Genomic DNA, 20347 nt, shown 5'->3' on the forward strand with positions numbered 1-20347 from the left:
CCAGGCCCAAGCCAATCCCATATGGGGCCCACATGGTTGGCTGGGACCTGAATCTCGCCCACTGGTTTCCCTTCAGGCTCAGATTGTTCTGAACAACGCAGGGCGGGCTGGGACCCATCCGTCCTGATGCTACAGCAGAAGGAACCAGAATGACTTGGAGGGCACCCCGGACTGAACCCCCAGCTTTGGACTGGACAACTGAACTTGGACTGGGCCCTTGGACTGAGCGACCATTTGTGTTTAACTTTTCTGACTCAATCAGAGGAACTGTCGGTACCGACCCAGAACCGGTTCTAGTCTAATAAAGAAGGTTGATGTGACAGGCTCCTCTCAGTTCCTCATGTTGTCCCTCTGATCCAGATCCAGTTTCTGATCCTGATCCAGATTTTGATCCAGATCATGATCATGATCCTGATCCTGATCTAGATCCTGATCTAGATCCAGATCAGCCTGGACTTCCTGTCTCTCCTCCTGACATTTAGACTCAACACTTTAAACTTGTGTGAGAAGAAAAATGTTTTTTAAATGCTGGAAAATGTCAGTTTTCTGATCAAATCAGCCGTTTTTCTGCTGCCAACAAACCGTCACGCTAAATGTCAGGCTGCGTCTGATGAGCCTCAAAAGAAACTTTGAAGGCAGAAAAACATCAGAAACTGAAAAAGGATCCAAATCTGATGGAGCAAATGTCCAGAGCTGCAGCAGAGATCCAGACGTAGAGAAATTAAAGACGAAGTCCAACTTCCCAAAGAACCTAAAATAAGATTTTAGATTAAATCACGTTAATTAAGGAACAGTAAGAAAAGACTGCAACAGGATGGATGGATGGATGGATGGATGGATGGATGGATGGATGGATGGATGGATGGATGGATGGATGGATGGATGGATGGATGGATGGATGGATGGATGGATGGATGATGCTCTCATGTTCTCCTGAGCCAATCAGGGTTTATTAGTATTGAACATTTCAACAAGGCAGCTTTAGATCATAAAAAGAGAAAAATCAGGAAGTGAAACTGAACTAATTGGGGAGAACATGTCAATGTGACGGGATTGGCTGTGGCAGCTTGTGGCTCAGCCTATCAGAACGCAGGGTGGAGAGCAGAGCCAGCTGATGATTGGATGACTGATCCTGTAATTCATCTGATTTTAGATGTTGTAAATCTGCTGCAGCTTCAGTCAGGACGGTTTGTGAACCGGTCAACTGTGGCAAGTGAAGCTCCAGCTTTGTTGATGGTTTTGTTGGTTTCTGAAGTGAATGTTCTTTGCTGATCTTCATTTTAATGGGACCAATAATATAAATAGTGCAGGTAAAACAGATGACTGAAAAGCTGAACGCTACTCCACAGAACCCCGCTTAAGGACCGGCCAGTAGCAGCATCCAGCAGACCGCTGGTTTATCTGGAGTCTCTGAATCGTTGAATTAACAGACTTTGATAATGAGACGTTTCAGAGTCTGGGCAGAACGCGTCTTTGCTTTAGTGTTTTGGACCTGAAACATCACTTTGTCGTGACTGCAGGCATGTTGGTTCAGGAACAGAAAACCCTTTGAGATTCGTTTGGATCGGTCTGGAGGAAAGAAGGTGATACTGGGCTGGTTCTGTCTGCCAGTAGAATACGATGAGTCCCATCGAGCTGCCATGTCTGGACCAGATGACTAAACCTGAGTGGGCCGACTGATTTTCTGGCAGAACATTTGAAAGTAAATAACATATTCCAGTTAAAGTCAGTAAATAGATGAGAATAATCTTGGAGTTATTCATGGACCGGTTCTGGTTCCTCAGTGTGGGCCTCTGATGGGTCCTAAAGGTCTTGGCCATCCCAGAACACCAGCACTCAGGTTCAAGGCCATCTCCTGACCCTTGGCCCCAGAAGGGAAGGGACTGGACGTTTTTGACTGAGGATGCAGCTCCAGATGAGTTTCTCTGGATTTGCAGAACGATGCAGGAATCCTGTTTCAGTTTGGTGGATCCAGAAGGATCTCACTAGATCAACTTTCAGCTGTCTTTCTTTTATTCAGCCAGTTCAGAACCAACCTGGTGTCGGAGCATCATGGTGTTTCTGCTGGTTTTTACTGGCTGCGATTCCTCTGCTTGCTGCTCACAGATCCGATGGGACCCATCAGTATGAGCTTCTTCCACAGCTTAAAGCCATGCATGGTCCTCTGTGGTGGACGTCTGGACCCATCAGGCCTCTGATGGGAGACCAGGATGTTATATCTCAGAATCTGGAATTATAATCTGGATTCCACAGGGGGCCAACGAAGGGAAGCTGAACCCCAATATCCTGGCTGATTTCTTTTGCAGTTTTTCTTATGTCACACAGGAAAGAAATGTTTTAGGTCTGACATGGATTAATTGATTATTGAAATAATGTAGTGATTGATTGATTAATCATTACCTGGAGTTTAGAGACTTCCCTGATCTCTTTTTGTCGTCAGAACTCTCGTAGCAGCGTTTCGGACCAAGGGTTTTATTTTCTGGATTTTTCCTGATGGTGAAGACTTGCAGCAGTGAAGCCTGAAGGAACAGATGCAGGGATCAGTTTTCACTCCTGGACAGGATGTTTATGATTGTGGCAATATTCCTGAGATGAAAGAAGGAAATGCTAAAATCTTCTTTATGGGATTTAATGACATAACCTGGTCAAAAATATCACAGAGGTTCTTTATTATTGAAGTGTCATTTAATGGCATCCAGATGCGGTGATGACTCAGCAGGTTCTCTTTCAGAAGTTCTGATCCAAAAACAACTTCTGTCTTTTCAGAATTCAAAGAATAAAGTTTAAACCATCCAGGTTTTTATCTGTGATGGACCCAGTGGGTTGGATTCGTCAGGTTTAGATAAAGCTGCATATCATCAGCATAACGGTGAACCTTTATCCCATTCTGTCTGATTGGCTTTCCTATTGGAAGCTTTTTTATATATATATATATATATATATATACATATATATATATATATATATATAATAGCCAGGTAAATATATATATATATATATATATATATATATATATATATATATATATATATATACAGAGCCCAGTGGTACTCCTCTAGTCACCCTGGAGGAACAAACTGGGATCTGATTGAAACCATCCTGGTGTCGTTCGTTCCTCTCAGACGTGTTTTAGTAGTTCTAACAGAGTGTTGTGGTAAACTGGATCAGAACCAGAACCAAGACCAAACAGAACCAGAACAGACAAATCCGACTGAGGACTGGAGAAAATCATTAGTGACTTTCAGCAGAGCTGATTGAAAGTCTTCAAACAGGTGGCTACTGTTTAAATGTTCACACTTGATTGACTCTATTTACTATTTCACAAGATTTTAGGAGGAAAATCAAATAGAAGTCTGTAATTTATGAAGTCATTTGACTGAGAAAGTTTCTTCAGTAAAGATTTAATTACAGCCAGCTTAAAAGCTCATGGTACGTGTCCATGTACTAAAGGAAAATATAGCTAAAATGAGGAAGTAATCAATAAATAATTTAGTCACAAAATGTGGCTGCACAGTGGCGCACTTGGTAGCCCTGTTGCCTTGCAGCAAGAAGGTTCTGGGTTCAATTCCCAGGGTCTTTCTGCATGGAGTTTGCATGTCCTCCCTGTGCCTGGTGGGTTCTCTCCAGGTTCTCCAGTTTCCTCCCACAGTCCAAAAACATGACCGTCAGGGTGTGTGTGTGTGCATGGTTGTGTTGTAATGCAGAAAGCCGAACACAGATCAGGTTCTGGTTCCATTATCGCTGCATCACTCGGTGAGGATGAAGCATTTATGTTCAGGATGATCATTTTATTTCTAATAAAATCAGTTTTATAGAACAGGGTTCATGAATAAATGTGTGAAAATGTAAATAATTACAAAGGCTTAATTCATTTATAGGAAAATAATCCTGCAGGTTTCTGCCAGAACAAATCAACCCGATGGCCACAGATCACATCATTAACTACAGATCTGGTGTTTAAAACACATTTCATGGTTTTTCTGTTCAGTCATATTTATCTGACATTTTCACAATTTGCTCCTTTTAGGTGAATTTTTACTGCATTTAATTTGAGAAAATGATGTTAATCTGAGAGCAGTCACCTTATTTCCCCTCCATGCATCAAACATGGCCGCCATTTTAGCTTGCAGCCGCCTGCTGCAGCTCTGGCCTGAGAAGCATGGATCGGCTCAGTGAGGATCCTCTGCTGCCCGGTGGATCACAAACCCAGCTGCAGATGAACAGGAATCAATAAAAATCTCTGTAACATTTCAGTTTTCTCTCTGAACGTGTCTGCTCCGATTACTGCAGCCGTCTTCACCACATCCTGACGGTTCTGCTGAATGTTGAACAGGAACGGGTCAGTTAGCAGGAAAACAGCACAGATTACTAACCTGCATCAGAGAAACCCTGAAAACACAAAACAGGGAATTTAGATCCTTAAATTAATGTGCAGTTTATTAAAGTAAAAGTGAATCTGAGTTATTACAGACATTTTTATCTACTGTGTAAAAATATTGAGGAGGACAGAACAGAAATCGTGAGAGGAGGAAACGTCCTTCATCAGTTGTTGTCTCAGCCAGTTGGAGGCGCCGATGTCCAGGACAGCGATGGAGCTGCAGATGGAAAGACGCATCAGCAACGGAGGAAACCCAAACAACAGAATAACTACAGGCTCAGAAAAATCCACCAGCTGAACTGGTGGCGGCAGCATCATGCTGAGCTCCATCTGATGCTTTCCAGGAAGTTCTGCAGAGCAGAGTCCAGGCTGGTGGCGGCCGCCATGCAGCCGCTGCATGTTGCTCAAACCAGCTGGTTCTGACCCAAACACAGCTCTCAGCATCCGTCAGCTTCAGTCCAGGTCGTCTCTGTAACCCAGGCAACAGCAGAAATCCTGCTGGGACAACAAGCGCTGGGTTCCTGGTTCTGCAGAACCAACAGAACCAGCTTGGTGTCAATAAATCAAGGATATCTGATGTTGCTGTGACCGACCCGAGGCAACCAAATGTTGACCCGTCATCAGAGGAAGTTAGGATTAAAATTATCGGCCATGTTGGAAACGTTCTGCCAGCGAATGAGCTCAGATCAGAGAGCGCCCCGACAGCACAGCCCACAGCATCACTACCCAGATTCACAGCGATGCCTGGCTCGGTCTGATGCCCCCCAGCAGCTCCGCCACAGGACTCCGTCATCCAACTGGGAAATGTTTGTGTTCAGGACAGAATAATAATTCATCTGCTGGATCAATTGATGTCGATCAATACTGACCAGAAAAATCCTCACGTTTCTCCAGAGCAAACAGAAACACTTCAGGCTCAAACCAAACATTGTTTAGAGGCTTCTGTTTGGTCGTTAGTATGCAGTGCAAGAAAAATACAATTAAAGTCTATAATTCAATTCTGAGTGTTTAGCAGTTTCCTTAAGTTGATTTTTATCTTTGTTAAATTTTATCAAGCTTATTTATTGTTGGTGTTTCATAGCAGACAAAGGAGAGTCAGCTGAGGAGGAAGAGGGTGATGAGGAAGAGGGACAGGAACCAGTAAAGGCCCATTTGCACTGCAGCCCTGGTTGTCTTGCCATTGAGAAGAGTGCAGTTGCCTCAAAAGTGGGCGGGGTTACCATACGGTGGGCGTTGGTCATGGTAAAGTGGGCGGGGTTACCATACGGTGGGCGTTGGTCATGGTAAAGTGGGCGGGGTTACCATACGGTGGGCGTTGGTCATGGTAAAGTGGGCGGGGCCTTTGTGTCAATCAAATTCCTGAACTATGACTGCAGAAATCTCTGTTAGAGGAAAGAGAGATCCGGAAATCCCCTCGTTCAGAGTCTGATCACTTCGACTGGAGAAATGATTTAAAATCTTTGTCTGAATCAGTCTTTGTAATTCCTGTGACCTTTATCAGAGGACAGCGAGCCGTCAGCCTGAATCAGCTGGACATGATTCAGCCAGACTGGAAGAAGACCGTCGTTTATAATGCTAGCAGGAAGAAGAGGAGGAGGAAGAGGAGGAGGAAGAAGGACCAGAAGCTGCAGTTCAGAGAAAGACTCAGCAGGAAGTCAGTTTCCCTCTCAAGTTTCAACCAGAAGTGATAAAACCGGGCGGGTGGAGACCAGAACCGGGCGGGTTAGCTGTAGCTTTCTGGCTCAGTCAGCTTCAGTCTCGCTCTGACTGACGGCTGAATTACCGTGTCTTTCGTCACCGTGACAACACAACTATTAGGTTTCCAGAAGTGGAAATGCATCATTTATTTCAATGAGATGATTTGAATCCTGAAACTTTTCATATGTTAGACGATTCCCTGCAGGAGCTTCAGGCGCCAACTTCCTGTCTCTTGTCTCTGTTTCCTGCTTCCCGTCTCTTGTCTCTGCTTCCTGTCTCTGCTTCCTGTCTCTTGTCTCTGCTTCCTGTTTCTGCTTCCTGTCTCTTGTTTCTGCTTCCTGTCTCTGTTTCCTGCTTCCTGTTTCTGCTTCCTGTCTCTTGTTTCCTGCTTCCTGTCTGTTTCCTGCTTCCTGTCTCTGTTTCCTGCTTCCTGTTTCTTGTCTCTGCTTCCTGTCTCTTGTTTCTGCTTCCTGTCTCTTGTTTCTGCTTCCTGTCTCTGTTTCCTGCTTCCTGTCTCTGTTTCCTGCTTCCTGTCTCTGTTTTCTGCTTCCTGTCTCTGTTTCTGCTTCCTGTCTGTTTCCTGCTTCCTGTCTCTGTTTCCTGCTTCCTGTCTCTGTTTCCTGCTTCCTGTCTCTGTTTCCTGCTTCCTGTCTCTTGTCTCTGCTTCCTGTCTCTTGTTTCTGCTTCCTGTCTCTGTTTCCTGCTTCCTGTTCCTGCTTCCTGTCTCTTGTTTCCTGCTTCCTGTCTCTTGTTTCCTGCTTCCTGTCTCTTGTTTCCTGCTTCCTGTCTCTTGTTTCCTGCTTCCTGTCTCTTGTCTCCGCTTCCTGTTTCTGCTTCCTGTCTCTTGTTTCTGCTTCCTGTCTCTGTTTCCTGCTTCCTGTCTCTGTTTCCTGCTTCCTGTCTCTGTTTCCTGCTTCTGCTTCCTGTCTTTGTATAATAAATGTCGGCTGTTTGGAATATGAGCTCATGAGAACCTGCCGTGTTTCGCTGGCATCCATGTTTGGTGTCTTTATCTGTCCTCAGCTCAACATGGACGCCAGTTCAGGACATCAAATAACTGCGTCCCAGATAAAGTTTCCTTTCCAGGCGTCTTCCCAGAGCTTCCTCAATATCTTGACATTTACAGTCCAGCAGCCGAGGCGCTGCGATCACGCAGCAGGAGGCTGATAAGAGGCGGCGCAGCTCCACCGCAGCAGCTCTTTATCCTGAGCTGAGAGCTTGAAGCTGCTGCTGAATCACTGCAGATATCTGCCGCTCAAACAGTGGAGGAAATTGCTCTCTGTAAAAATGCCCAATTCAGGAGTGATGGCTGGGAGAGAAGCCAATATGCCAGCAGTTTCTCTCTCCATCTTTTCTCATGACAGAAATGAGTTTGTTTTGTGTCTGAGCAGGTCAGAAATAAACCCTCAGCTCATGGAGCGTCCCGCTGACCCACCACTGCAAATATTCCTCTGCTCTCAGTAAACAGCGAGGAGCTAAACGCCTCTCAGATGTGGAGATCAGAGGCAGGACTCGGCGGGAGGCCGGCCAAGTCATGAAGATGAGCTGCGTCCAGCTGAGCCGGTGATGGACGACCCAGCAGGCTGGACTGGTTCCACATTGATCCGGTGAGTGATGAAGCTGCAGCAGCAGCTGCAGCAAGGCTCCAACCAGCTGACACCGACTGTCCTGGTCAGGAACCACCAAGGCTCCTGTCTGGAAGATACAGGAACAACACAGACATTCAGGACAGAAGCAGCTGGTCTACCCCTCATGGACATGCAGAAGGTCCAGTTCATGTCTCTGGACCGGGAAGCCTCAAAGAAAACCCAGAAGAAGGAGGAACCTCAAAGAACTGCAGCAGGGCGTCACAGGAACCAGCAGTGGAAACAAGCAGACGCTCCTGGAGACAGTTGGACGTGTTGGCAAGACATTTGAGGAGGAAGTCTCTCTGTCCCCCTCTGGAGCAGAACCAGAGCAGAACCAGACTTCCTTAAAGGAACGCCGTGTTTCTGACTATACTGTAGTGTGATGTCACAGTCCAATTCCTTATATGTCCAGCTTCCTGCTTCCTGCAGAAGCTTCTCCATTACCAACAGTAAAATGTTCAATCAGAGCTTTAAACATGGGCTGAGAACCAGTTTGGAGGCGGGACAAGAAGTCAGATGGGCGGGGCTATACGTCCGGTGGGCGGGGCTACTGGTCAGGACTCATGACTGCATTAAGCTGTAGGAAACCTGGCTGGTGATGGACAGAGGAAGCTGGGTGGAGGTCAGGGTCCAGGGCTAACGCTGACCTCTGACCTTCAACCTTCGCACCTGGTGGTCATGGAGTTGGGAACGCTCTGAGGAAGTGGATCTACTCTGTGGATCTCTGTGGATCTACTGGATTCAGTCAGACCAGTCAGGTTCGGCTTTTCGATCACATTTGGTTTCCAAACGTTCCTGATGAAGAGCTGCATCTGCTGCTGACCTTTTAACAACAAATAGTTCTGGTACCGATCCGTGAAACGGTTCTGGAGTGGTGGATGACGATGTCACTGCTGTTGGATCCGACCCGCTGCTCTGCAGAGATGAATATCTCAGATGGATCTGTTAGCATCACAACAGGAATAAGGAGGACGCTGTCTGAATGTGCGATGCTGAGCTGCAGTGATTGACAGACGCGCCACTGAAACATATGAGGAGGATCTGCTGCTGTAATAACAGCTCAGCTAACCTTTGTTATGTGGAGGAGATTGCTCTGGGCAGCGAATCCCTGCACAGCGCCGCCCAAAACATAATAGGATTCCTGACCGTTAAATATTATAAACAGGCCAGTTTGAAAATTATTAAAAAGACAATTTAAGTCTGGAAAACATAATTAGTCAGCAGACCAACAGCAGCTGCTGCTCTGCTGACATGAAGCTCGATTAGAGCCGAGCGAGAGAAACACCGACCTGCAGAACCTCCACCCTCGCTTCACCTCCCTCAGATGATGTTGGTCACTTCAGGAAACAAACTCCAAACATCACTGATTCCAGCAGAAGGAAGTTCTGACCCGGTCAGTGTGACAGAGCCCAGAGTCGGGTCGGTGATGAGGTTCTGGAGAATTCAACAGATTCTGTGGAATCCAGAAACCATCGGGCTGCGAGCCTCAAAGCCCAGAGAGCAGCGGCGGGTCGGGTCGGGGTTCCTCCTGAGGTTTGGAGGTCGACACCCTCTGAAGGGGAGTTCTGGTTCTCCAGCAGTAAACGGGTCAGAGTCGGGTTCTCACCTGGATTCGACCCGAATTTAAAGGAGCTCAGGGTTTCGGCTGGTTTCAGTTTTCTGGAAGTTTGTTCCAGATCTGTGGTGAATAGAAGCTGAATCTAGCTTCTCCATGTTTGGAACCAGCAGGTTGATCCAGCAGAAGATCTTTAATCTGTTTAGTGATTTATAAACTACTAGGTGGAGTAGAACTAGACAGTGTAGAACCAGGTGGTGTAGAACCAGGTGGTGTCTCTACCCTCCTGGTTCTAGTCAGATCTCCAGCTGCAGCTTCTGGTCGTCAGTCTGACCTGCTGCAGGAATCAAAGCCACTAAATCCTGGATGAGTTTCTCTGGTCTCAGACTTTCGTCCTCTGGGCCTGAATGTCCTGGTGCTGCTAGAAGGTCCACTGAGGAACCGGCTTCATGTGGCTCTGGAGGGTCAGAGGTCATCTCTACTCCCAGATTTCGGGCTGATCTCTGGTTTTTAGTTCTAATAACTGAAGCTGTGCGTTGACTCTAGAACTGCATCTCTAGATCATTCCTCTTTATGTCCAAAGATAATAACTTCAGTTTTGTTTCTGTTTAGCTGGATGAAGCTTTGGCACATCCACACATGTATCCGTTCTAAGCATCTGTTTAGTGCCTGGATGGGGTCAAAGGTCACCAGGTGACATGGTAAAGTAGAGCTGTGCATCATCAGTGCAGTCCTTCAGTCCTTCAGTCCTTCAGTCCAACAGAAAGTTGCTTTGCACCAGACGTCTTTGGGAACAGAGCAGAACTTTCTCTAGTAAAAGTTACAGTTTCAACCAATCTTGACCATGAGTATCCCAACCGCCGGCTCTCTGGATTCTGTCAGGATATCTGGTCTAAACATTACCAAAAGGCACTTTTCAAGAACTTTCTTGAAAATTGCAGGATATTTTCTTGGAATCGTGTCACAGAACCAACAGGGCAGAGTTCAGTTTAGGAATAAACAGGCGGATCAGACGAGACCAGGGACGGGTCCGGTTGTTGTTGTTTGAGTTGAACAGACGGCTGCACGGATTACTTTAGTGGCAAAGGTCAGCAGAGGTTCCAGACTGAACCCATTAACTGCCCGTTGTTCCTGTCTGGGTCTGGTTCTGAGAGAAAGTCCAACCAGGTTCTTAACGTGAATCCATATGATGATGACTGGAGCTTCTTTAATAAAACGCCCAGAAGATCATTTTGCTCTGAAACATCTGAGGAGATTTAATTCAGCCAACAACATGAACACCTGAAGGACCAGAACCTGAAGCAACAAATCCTGGCAGTGTGATGAATGCCTCCTGTTTGCTTTGTTGCATCTCGTAGAGTCTCTAAAGCTACTACAGACTAATCCCAGCAGCTACTACTAATCTCACAACTACTACAGAGCTGCAGCTGCTTCCTGGCAGCAGGGAAACCGTCAGATTAAAACTGGTTTCTAATCTGCTTCGCACAGCAACTCGGAAATGGACAAACTTCAGGAAGTCTGAGCCTGACAGGAGCTGCAGTCAGCTTTCAACTTTCCCCACTTCATCACATAAACAGGACAAGGACAAAACAGCAGAACCCGAGGAACCAACTGAGGAACCAACTGAGGAACCAACTGAGGAACCAACTGAGACAGACCTCAGCGTTAAACTGGAAGTGGGACCAGTATGACAACTGTGTTGAGTGAAGTCCAGGGTTCTGTGACCTGGATCGTCTCTGAATGAGGGTTCTGATGGCCCGGGTGGCTGAGACATGGCGGTCCAAACAGAACATGGTTCATTGCTTCACCTAAAATTACCATTTGTTGAGAAAATTAAAGTTTTTTTTACAGATTCTGTAATTTCTCACATTCATCCAGATCAAGCTGCACATTTCTATTGATTCTATTGAAAACTGAGGCAAAGCAGAAAATAATTAACTCTGAATAGTGAATTAATTAAATGAACTAAAAACCCAGAAACCTTGTTGAGGGAAGAGTTTTGGTGTTGCCTCCTGAAGTGAAGCTGCTGACGTCAGCCCACTGCAGAGTCCAGGATGAATAATTTAAAATGTTTCTGTCAGGTTTTATTACCTGTCAGACACAGATTCCTGTTTACTCTGGAAACAAACATTTGATTTGTGTGCAGCTCTTCTTCTGTGACACTTTAAGCTCAAGTGGCATCAGCTTTGGGACTTATTGGATTTGTTGCAAAAGCATGAAAGTGCATTGAAGTGAGGCTTTAAGTATTCATTAGTTCCTGCTGAGCCTGACGGCAGAGACTCGAGCGGACTGCGTTGCCGTTTGCTTGAGGAGGAACCCAGTGCGACCAGTAAGGGCTGCTGGGGAAGCCATGGTGGAGCTGAGGCCGGCACCGGCCCAGCGGGGGAGCAGAGGCCGTGACAGTTCCCCCCAGAAAGCCACTAACAGGATGACGCCTGCCTGCAGGGCCACGGGGTGAATCAGGATTACGTCTGAGCAGCAGATAAACTGATTATTCCAGAAACACCGGCCACTCGTTTAACCTCATCACTCCTGCCACACGTCCAGCTCAGAGCAGAACGCCGCTCTGCTCCTGGACTCACCTGCTGGCTCTTCACCCGCGCTCCGACTCGCCTCCGTCTCCCTCCACGCGTGGCAGACAGCTCCCATGAACTTCCTCTGATCGAGACCGCCGCGTCATTTCTGGTCACATTTCAGATCCTCATCGGCGCCACCATGACTCAGGCTGCTGGACTCCTGCTGCTGCTGGCCATCACATCACCAGCAGCTGGAATCAGAGGTAAAGCTCATTCCATCTGATGCTCAAAGTTTATTAATCAGGTACAGAACAAATAAAATTAACAGGCTAAAGGGTTAGATAAGAAGAAAGGCTTCACTGAAGACGCCTAAACTTGGTCACAATGTGAAGCAAAGCCTATTAGGGTTGCATAATGCTGGTGAGTCAGGAAGGCGATGGGCGCAGCGGAAAGGAAAAGACTTTGTCTTCTTCCAAAGACGGGCAGAGTGAGTGAGTCTGAGCTGCCGTCACCTGCTGGTGGGGATCGGCTCCACTCTGGTTGTGTAAGCTGAACCTTCTTGTTTAACAGATGCTTTTGCTGCAAGCACCCTTGAAAAGCAACCAGTGCTGTTATTTTTAGTTGGAGTGGCCAAAAGGAGTCAGACCCGAACCCTTTTAGGCAGTAATGATGCAGAACTTCACTCACTGCTCTCCACTCATGGACACAGATAACACACTCTCACTGAAACGCTGCACGCCTCGTTTTTCTTTAGAGTTACCATGATTGGTGTTCTTCACTGCTGCCGAGATAAAAAGTTGATGAAGAGAAACTTTCTGCCGTTGATGCAGGAGAAAAGGCAGAAACAAGAGAGAATGAGAGAAAACCTTAATTTACTTGAACAAACAGTTCTACTCTTCAGACAAAGATTGAGAGAATAAGAACAAGACATGATGGAGTTTCACATTCAGGACCATACCTCACGTCGGCCATCAGGGGGCGAAAAGTCATAAAGTAACTTCTGTTGGCCAAAACTAGTAGGGTTGGGGGTTAGGGTCGCCCTCCCCTGACATACCTGATCTCTCCAGTCATGTCAGATGGACGGCTGAATCGAACCTCCAGCTGCAGGTCTCCTGCTCCATCTGCCTCTCATTCTGGGAAGAGAATGTCGACAAACGGAGAACAAGCAGCTCTTGTTCAATTGTGATCCAATTCACTTTTTTCCCTGAGATCCAAAAGTTTCTGGCGGAACCTCAAAGACTCCCATGGCGCTTGGAGAGGAACAACGATCCGGTGAGGTGAAGACCCCGACTCAGACATCAGGCCAACACTTCCTCCACAAGAGCAGAAGGTTTGGTTGTTTGACTGATACAACCAGGTTTCTCTTTCTCCTAGGAAGTCTTCACATGCCTCTCCCTCTACAGCAACTTCACGGTTCTCCAACACGACCAGGAAACAGCTTCTGCCCAGAGTTGATCAAGAACAAGCTGCAGGAGCTGTCTCTCATCCCAGCTGCTTCTCACTCATCTGCGTACTGCTTCACTGACCCCAGAAGGCCCTGACCCAAAGGAGCCAACAGAACCGCTTCCTCTGCATAAACTACAAATCAGAACCCGAGGTTCCAAACCAAACAATGTCCTCTTCCAGACCACAGTTTGAGAACCACAAAGACCCAAACTGCTATAAGATCAGGTCAGGAGTGTGGACCTGATGGTCTTCCAACCATCCCAAGTATATCCTTCCCCGGATCCACAGAACACACGCAGACCGGACTGTAGGACCTTCTGGGTGGTTCTGAGTGGGTAAAGATGTGGTCCACCGGTCCGTAACCAGGTTGTTAGCCAGATGCTTCCTCTGATCTCCAGGTTCAACAACCTGTTGCCGCCTCCTTTCCAAGACCAGGTTTCCCAAAAGATTTGGACCAGAACCTCCTTCGTAATGATGGACCCGTCTATTTAACCTTCATCTCAGTGAGGAGAAAGGACTTCTGACTACAAGAAGACTTAGTTTGAGTCACGGCTGCAAATAAATATAAATCTCTGGTTTCTACAGCAGAGATTCATACATTTCCTGCCAGGTTTCTCTGTCCTGGAGACTTGTTGCTGCACAGGCTGGGTTGTTGACCCGCTGGGACAGTTGCTTGTTGCTGAGTGGGATGTTCCTGAGCAGCTCGTTGCTCTGTAGGGAATCCTGCTGGTTGCCTCTGGTTTCACACGCTGACCAAATCACTTCCTGTCCCCTGTAGACGGTGGTGCAGCGGCGCACAGCGTGGAGTCTGGAGGATCGCTGCATCTGGCTGACCTGCTGAAATCATCCAGCAAACCTTCAGCCTGGGAGTCGAGCCGGCGCAGATCCCGGCGGTCGGTGTTTCTGCAGCCTGGAGTGAGAATCTGCTCCCAGGAGAGCGTTGATGAAGTTCTGGCCAGCCACCAGGCCTACTACCAACTCAGAGGTAAAAGATGAAACTACCCGGATCTCAGACACTCAGACAGGGAGGAAGACTCAACTGACCAATCAGGAAACTGTAATGGTTTGGTTCTGTGGGCGAGGGATTCATGCATTCGTTCTCTAACCCTTTCCTTGGCGTGAGCAGGGTTTAGGAAGCACCAGTACCTGAGGCAGAGCGGCTCCAAGGAGCTCTCCCTTGTTTTTACCTGTAATGTCCCGTTTTGTTTTCATCAGCAGATGTTCTAATGAACTGGACCTAATGCACAGCCTTCTGGCACTCCTGATGTACGTTGACATGATCATATGCAAGACCTTCATATTGGTTTGTCCTTTTAAATCAGGCTTGTGCTCGAGTCTGGCCTCAGCATGATGATGCCATGGCTGGATGATGAGAGCAGCTTCACCAGCTGATGGTTTCATCTGATCAGGCTCCTGCTTTAGTCTCTTCCTGCTGTTCTACAGACAGCGGCTTCCTCCTCCGCTAAGAGCTAACCAGGCTAGCTGAGAGTTACCAGGCTAACAGTGAGCTAACCAGGTGTTTTATGAAATTTTAAATCAGGGTCGAAGGAGATCGGCGGCAATAACGAAACCAAAACGCTGTTTCTGCTAGAATTAAATGTGCTCGATTTATTCCCCCACAGAATACAGCAAAATAACATGCATCAAACACTGTTACTGCTAGAACAAATATGCTCGATTTATTCCCCACAGAATACAGTACAAAACACTCTGACTAAACACGTGATGCTCGATTCATTCAGGTTACCAGCGCTTACCTCGTGAAACTTGGCCGGAGAGCCTTCGGCCTAGAGACAAAGCAGCATCAACGTAGCTGGGCATTCGAACGCGATCCACAGCAGACTCTGACCAAAACCGCGGGCTTTTTCGTATTTTATCTCTTAAACAAAAGAATGTCCACGTGCAAGAGAGGGAATGGCCATTTCCATCCTTGCAGGCGAGCCATCCAATCAGAGGTAGCCGCTCTCTGACCATGAGCCAATCATGGGCTGAGAGCGTCAACCAGCAGACCAATCAGAGCCCAACCCAAGTCAACCAGAGCTAAGCACGCCCTGTTCACGTGATCCGTATGAGCACAATAATCTGAGCAGAATAAGTTTTATATCAAATTATAAAGCAAAGAACAAGTTAAAAGATAATAAAAAGATAATAAAAAGACAAAAATACAAAATACCATATCACCAGGCTAGCAAAGAGCTAACCAGGCTTGGGGTGTGCTGTGGTGGCGCAGGGGTTAAGCACGGCCCACGTATGGAGGCCTTAGTCCTTGACGCAGCTGTTGCAGGTTTAATTCCCGGCCTGGCGACCTTTGCTGCATGTCTTCCCCTTCTCTCATTACCCACTTTCCTGTCAATTAACTATCAAATAAAGGCCACTAGAGCCAGAAAAAAAGAGCTAACCAGGCTAGCTGAGCGTTAACCAGGCTAGCTGAGAGTTAACCAGGCTAGCTGAGAGTTAACCAGGCTAGCTGAGAGTTACCAGGCTAGCTGAGAGTTAACCAGGCTAGCTGAGAGTTAACCAGGCTAGCGGTGATACTCTGATGTGGGGTCTGTCTCAGCAGGCGGTCTCACGGTACAGATGTAGCCGCTGTGGTCTACCAGCAGCTGATTGCAGCTTTTCGGGTTCTGGAATCAGAAACGGGTTTCTTCCCTGCAGAACCGCCCGCCTCACCAGAACCAGCCACAATGTTTTCCTCAAGTTCTGGGGACGTGTGAAACATAAATTTCTCTGAGTTATTAAATTAAATGATTCATATCAGCCAAGAAGCTGATATGAATCTTTATTCATGATCTTTATTCAGGTAGATTTTTAACTGGCTGTTACCAACCAGCTTGTTTAATTCAGGCTAATTATTATTATGAATTAAAATTAGATTCATCTGTGGAGCTTTGACCAGAATTGATGGAAAATTCAATTGAATTAATTTGTGTTAAAAATCTGAGCTTTCTGCCACTGCTGGTGCTGTGAACGCTGCAGCTGAACCTGAGTGAGACTAAAGGTGAAGAGGGACTGACGGAGGTTCAGCTGCAGTTGCTGCAGCACCGTCCTCCATGCACTGCAGCAGCTGCTGGTCTTTTACTTTATTCCAGGGATCTATGTCTGCAAACAGGAAGCTACTCTGGATGACTGGTTAGGGTTAGCAACGAGTTAGAATCAGAACCGAGCAAAGCTCTGATCTGCTGATTTACTCTCTCAGTTCCTTAACAGTGAAGCATCATAATAATAATTATTATTATTATTAATAATAATAACAGAACAACTCAAGAAACTTTCTGGAAATGTTGTGTATGTCAAAACGGAAATTTTACTTTTTTTCACCTCCTTGTTACAACATGGTTGCCATAGCGACCCCCAGGAACCCAGGTGACTCCAACCTGAGGAAAGGTTCTCATTGGATGTTCTGTTCTCCGCTCAGTCTGTCAGGAGGCCGTGTGGGAAGCTTTCCGGATCTTCCTGGACAGAATTCCCGGGACGTGGGAATACCAGGCGTGGGTCCGCAGCTGCCAGCAGGAGGCGCTCTGCATCTCTGACATCGCCAGGAACTTCAGCAGCTCCAAGGAGCACATCGGCCTGATCCACAGGGTACAAGCTGCAGCCGCTGCAGTCACACTCAGAGTTCAGATCCCAGAATCCGGTCGCTCAGGAACACTCGGTGCTTTTCTTCTGAATCAGATCAGAAAACAGCAGAATGACTCTGGATGTAACTCAGCAGTAAACGTTTAAAATAATCCAGACAGAAATCATCAGCATGAAGCAGCTTCCACTGGAGGACCCGCCAGTCACCTGATCACCTGAACCCGCTGCAGGAGAGGTCAGGAGGTCAGGAGGTCAGCCAGCGTGATGCTGCTGCTGTTCAGACGTTAATGAAACATTTGCATTTCCTGCACCTGCAGCTCAGGCTGTTCATATCTTCACCAAACAGTCTGACCTCTGACCCTGCAGTGTCTGATGGCGACTAAAAGCTGCTGAGGCTAAGCAGTGTCTGAGGTCAAAGGTCAGCTGCAGAGAAAACGTCTGACTGAATGAACAGCAGTCTGGATCAGGCTTCTGTCTCTACATGGCTGGAGGTCAAACTGGCTTCAGTTCAATGAACTGATTCATGAATGAACTGATTCATGAATGAACTGATTCATGAATGAACTGATTCATGAATGAACTGACCAAGAAAAGTCAATAATCACTTTGTCAACAAAAAACCTGATCAGAGAACAAACAGCAGGTTTCCAGAGAAACGACTGATTGGTTTCTGTTCTGCCTGTTTCAGAGGATGAAGAACCGCAGAGAGAGACGACCAGAGACACGGTAAGACAGGGGGACACAGGGGACGGACAGGGGGACAGGGACAGCCAGTCTTCATGTCTTCATGATTTTCTGTCCACCTGCTGGAGGCTATCAGGGCCGCTTTCTGCAGGCTAACGGTCGACACGTGGTTCCAGAGCTGCAGGTTGAGAACCCTGGTCCTGAAATGGTTTTGAATTATTTTGCAGAGCGGTGACTCCGGCAGCAAAGCAGAAGACCCCAGAACTCCCAGGTAGGAACCAGATCCCAGTTACTTTCCTCCAGTTGCATGAAGGGATAAATGGAAATGAAGCCGGATCATTTGATTGAACGAACACAGGAGCTGAGTCAAGATTTTCTCCATAAATTAAATAATTATGAAAATGATTCTGTTAAAAATCAAATTAGGAGATAAACTGCAGCAGATTAAAGTTTGAAGTTTGAATTGGGTCGGTTCTGGTTCTGGTCTGCAGGTTCTGAAGCTCTGCCCAGCACGTCTTCATCGCCTCCACCTGCCATCATCATCATCACCTCTGCTGCCCCGCCCACTCCGGTCATGGACCGCACCGGACCGGCTGGACCCGATCAAGAGGTACCAAATGGACCCGGTGGAACCGTCCAGACCCGTCCGGGCGGTACCACTGGCCCCAAGCTGTTGCTGCTTTAAGATGCCTCTTAAACATGACAGACAGAAAACGGAGAGTCAGAGCTTCAGGTGGAACGAGACGGAACCGGTCGGAACCGGAACCGGTCCAACAGCTGATCAAACTAAAACCAGACGAACGTAATCTGTGTTTCCATGTTCATCAGCGGCCTGGATCAGCCGGTGGCTTTCCTCTGGAGAGATGAAGGAAATCAACCGGTTCTGGTTTGGATAAACAATCAGGTCCGAACGTCAGAACAGATCCAGAACCTGAGAACGTCACAAAACGTCAAAAAATATCTGAACACTGAAATGGTCAGAAATCTGCCCACCAGGCTGAAACACCAGTCAGGATCTTTCCACCCAGACCTGGTCTCTGTTGGGTTTGATGGTTTTTTTACCTGCTGAAGGTGAATTTCCTGGAGGTTCGCCTTCAGGAAGCTCTGATTTAAAACAGGAAGTGACTCTGTGTCTTCCAGGCTGCAGGGTGTGTTTGATCCTTTGCTGTCCGTCTGATTTGCAGGACCCGGAGCTCCCCAACCTGGTTCCCGAGGGCCCCGAGGTCCACACGGTGCAGTTCAGTGTCAGCCTGCTGGACCCGGGCTACAGGCAGCTGCTGGGCGAACCGGACTCACCAGAGTACCTGGACCTGGCGACGCACCTGCAGGACCAGGTGGGCCCCATGCAGTTTTGTCGGGTCAACCCGTTCAGTTAAAACTGTCGGCAGAGGCGCAAAAAGTGGGTATGCAGCGTATGCAACGCATAGGGGCGCAGCACCAGAGGGGGCGCCAAAACCCCGTCTGGAGGGGGCGGCGCGCCGATTTATGTTTTCGCATCCACCTGAATAATGTGCAGTTGCGCCACTGACTGTCGGCACCCCCACTAATTTCTGAGGAGCAGTACAGTCACCGAAACAACTTGAAACTAGAGGTGTGCCGATCGATCGGCCACTGATCATAATCGGCCGATTTCCGTGAAAAAGTGTATGATCGGTGATCGCCGATCACGGTCTCTTGTTGCAGATCACACAAACCGATCATCACCTGCATCTCATTTCCAACCTGCCTGTGCAGCTGGTCTCCTCTTTCCTTCACTCTGCGCAAACGCGCAGCAACAAATCCTAATCGATGTGGATCTATAACCACTGAGTGAAAGGGGAAGTTTGGGTGTTGCGGCGGAAAATTGAAGCAGGTCAAAATGCATCAACACAACGAAGCTAATACGACATAAAAACATTGAGATACTTGACGGAGTTTGGCTACATCGAGGCTCACTGCAGTAAAAAAGACATACGGAGGATCAGACAGCAGGTAAAGCAGCGCACAGCTACAAACACTCACCGGATTAGCATGACGGTCAGAAAGCTAAACAAATAACCTGGAAAATTATTGAAGTCTTCGAGCTGCGATGTAAGACGCTGGTTCTGCTCTCCTGTTGAACCGCTGCTACGCTACAGGTAGTAATATCTGACAGACGGAGCTTCGCTTCTGCTCCACCTGGTAGTGACTCTCTTAAAAGCTGCAGCATCTAACCTAAAAAATACATTTTACACACGTATTAAAACTGTCACTGTCCTAACATGAGACAGATAATCTCTGAAAAAATAATCGATCTCCTCCCTGATCTGCATAATTACTCCGCTCAGTCAGAAACAGCCAATCAGAGCTAGCAGTAATCAGCTAGCCGCCATGCTAACAGGAAGCTGCTGGGCGAACCAGCAGGATCTACAGAAATAAACTAATGAACTGACAAAATGATGGAACCTGAAAATGTAGCATCTCCACCTTTGGAGGCAACCAGACGATTCCATTAACAGCAGGTGAGACAACTGCACCTGTCCTCAGGTGTCCTGGTCCACAGCTGGTGGACAGACTGTCCAGGTGTCTCAAGGTGCCTTCTCCAGATGTTTCAGTGACAGTTAAAGGGTTCATAGATTCTACATTTAAGGCAGCATATGACTCTTGTTTGTTTTCTGTCTTCAGGTGTTTCCACGTGTCTCAGTGACTGTGGGTTTTCAGGGTCCCAGTACTTTAGTCTATGACTGAATCAGCTCTGGTTAAACCCGCCATGTTAGTTAATCTGCTGTGAATCTAAAAGCAGCTGTCGGCTCAGGAAAGGAGCTTACTCTGCAGGGGTCAAAGGTCAGGGCCATTACTGTCGTTTTACTCCTGCACGTATTGTCCTTCCCTCCTCAATGAGAGGCAC

General features: G+C 47.3%; 1 protein-coding gene across 1 annotated transcript; it reads left to right on the forward strand.

Annotated features, from left to right (window-relative positions):
* Positions 1-11771: 11771 nt before the first annotated feature.
* Positions 11772-18857, forward strand: LOC148152870 (interphotoreceptor matrix proteoglycan 1-like). Its single transcript, XM_088002252.1, has 5 exons — positions 11772-12038; positions 14000-14206; positions 16637-16873; positions 17973-18091; positions 18666-18857. The coding sequence occupies exons 1-5, from the start codon at positions 11975-11977 to the stop codon at positions 18855-18857; spliced, it is 819 nt and encodes a 272-aa protein (XP_087858378.1). The 5' UTR covers positions 11772-11974.
* Positions 18858-20347: the final 1490 nt, after the last annotated feature.

This window comes from Poecilia mexicana, unplaced genomic scaffold (assembly GCF_051168715.1).
Source record: "Poecilia mexicana isolate PSO_F unplaced genomic scaffold, ASM5116871v1 scaffold_21, whole genome shotgun sequence".
Lineage (NCBI taxonomy): Eukaryota > Metazoa > Chordata > Actinopteri > Cyprinodontiformes > Poeciliidae > Poecilia > Poecilia mexicana.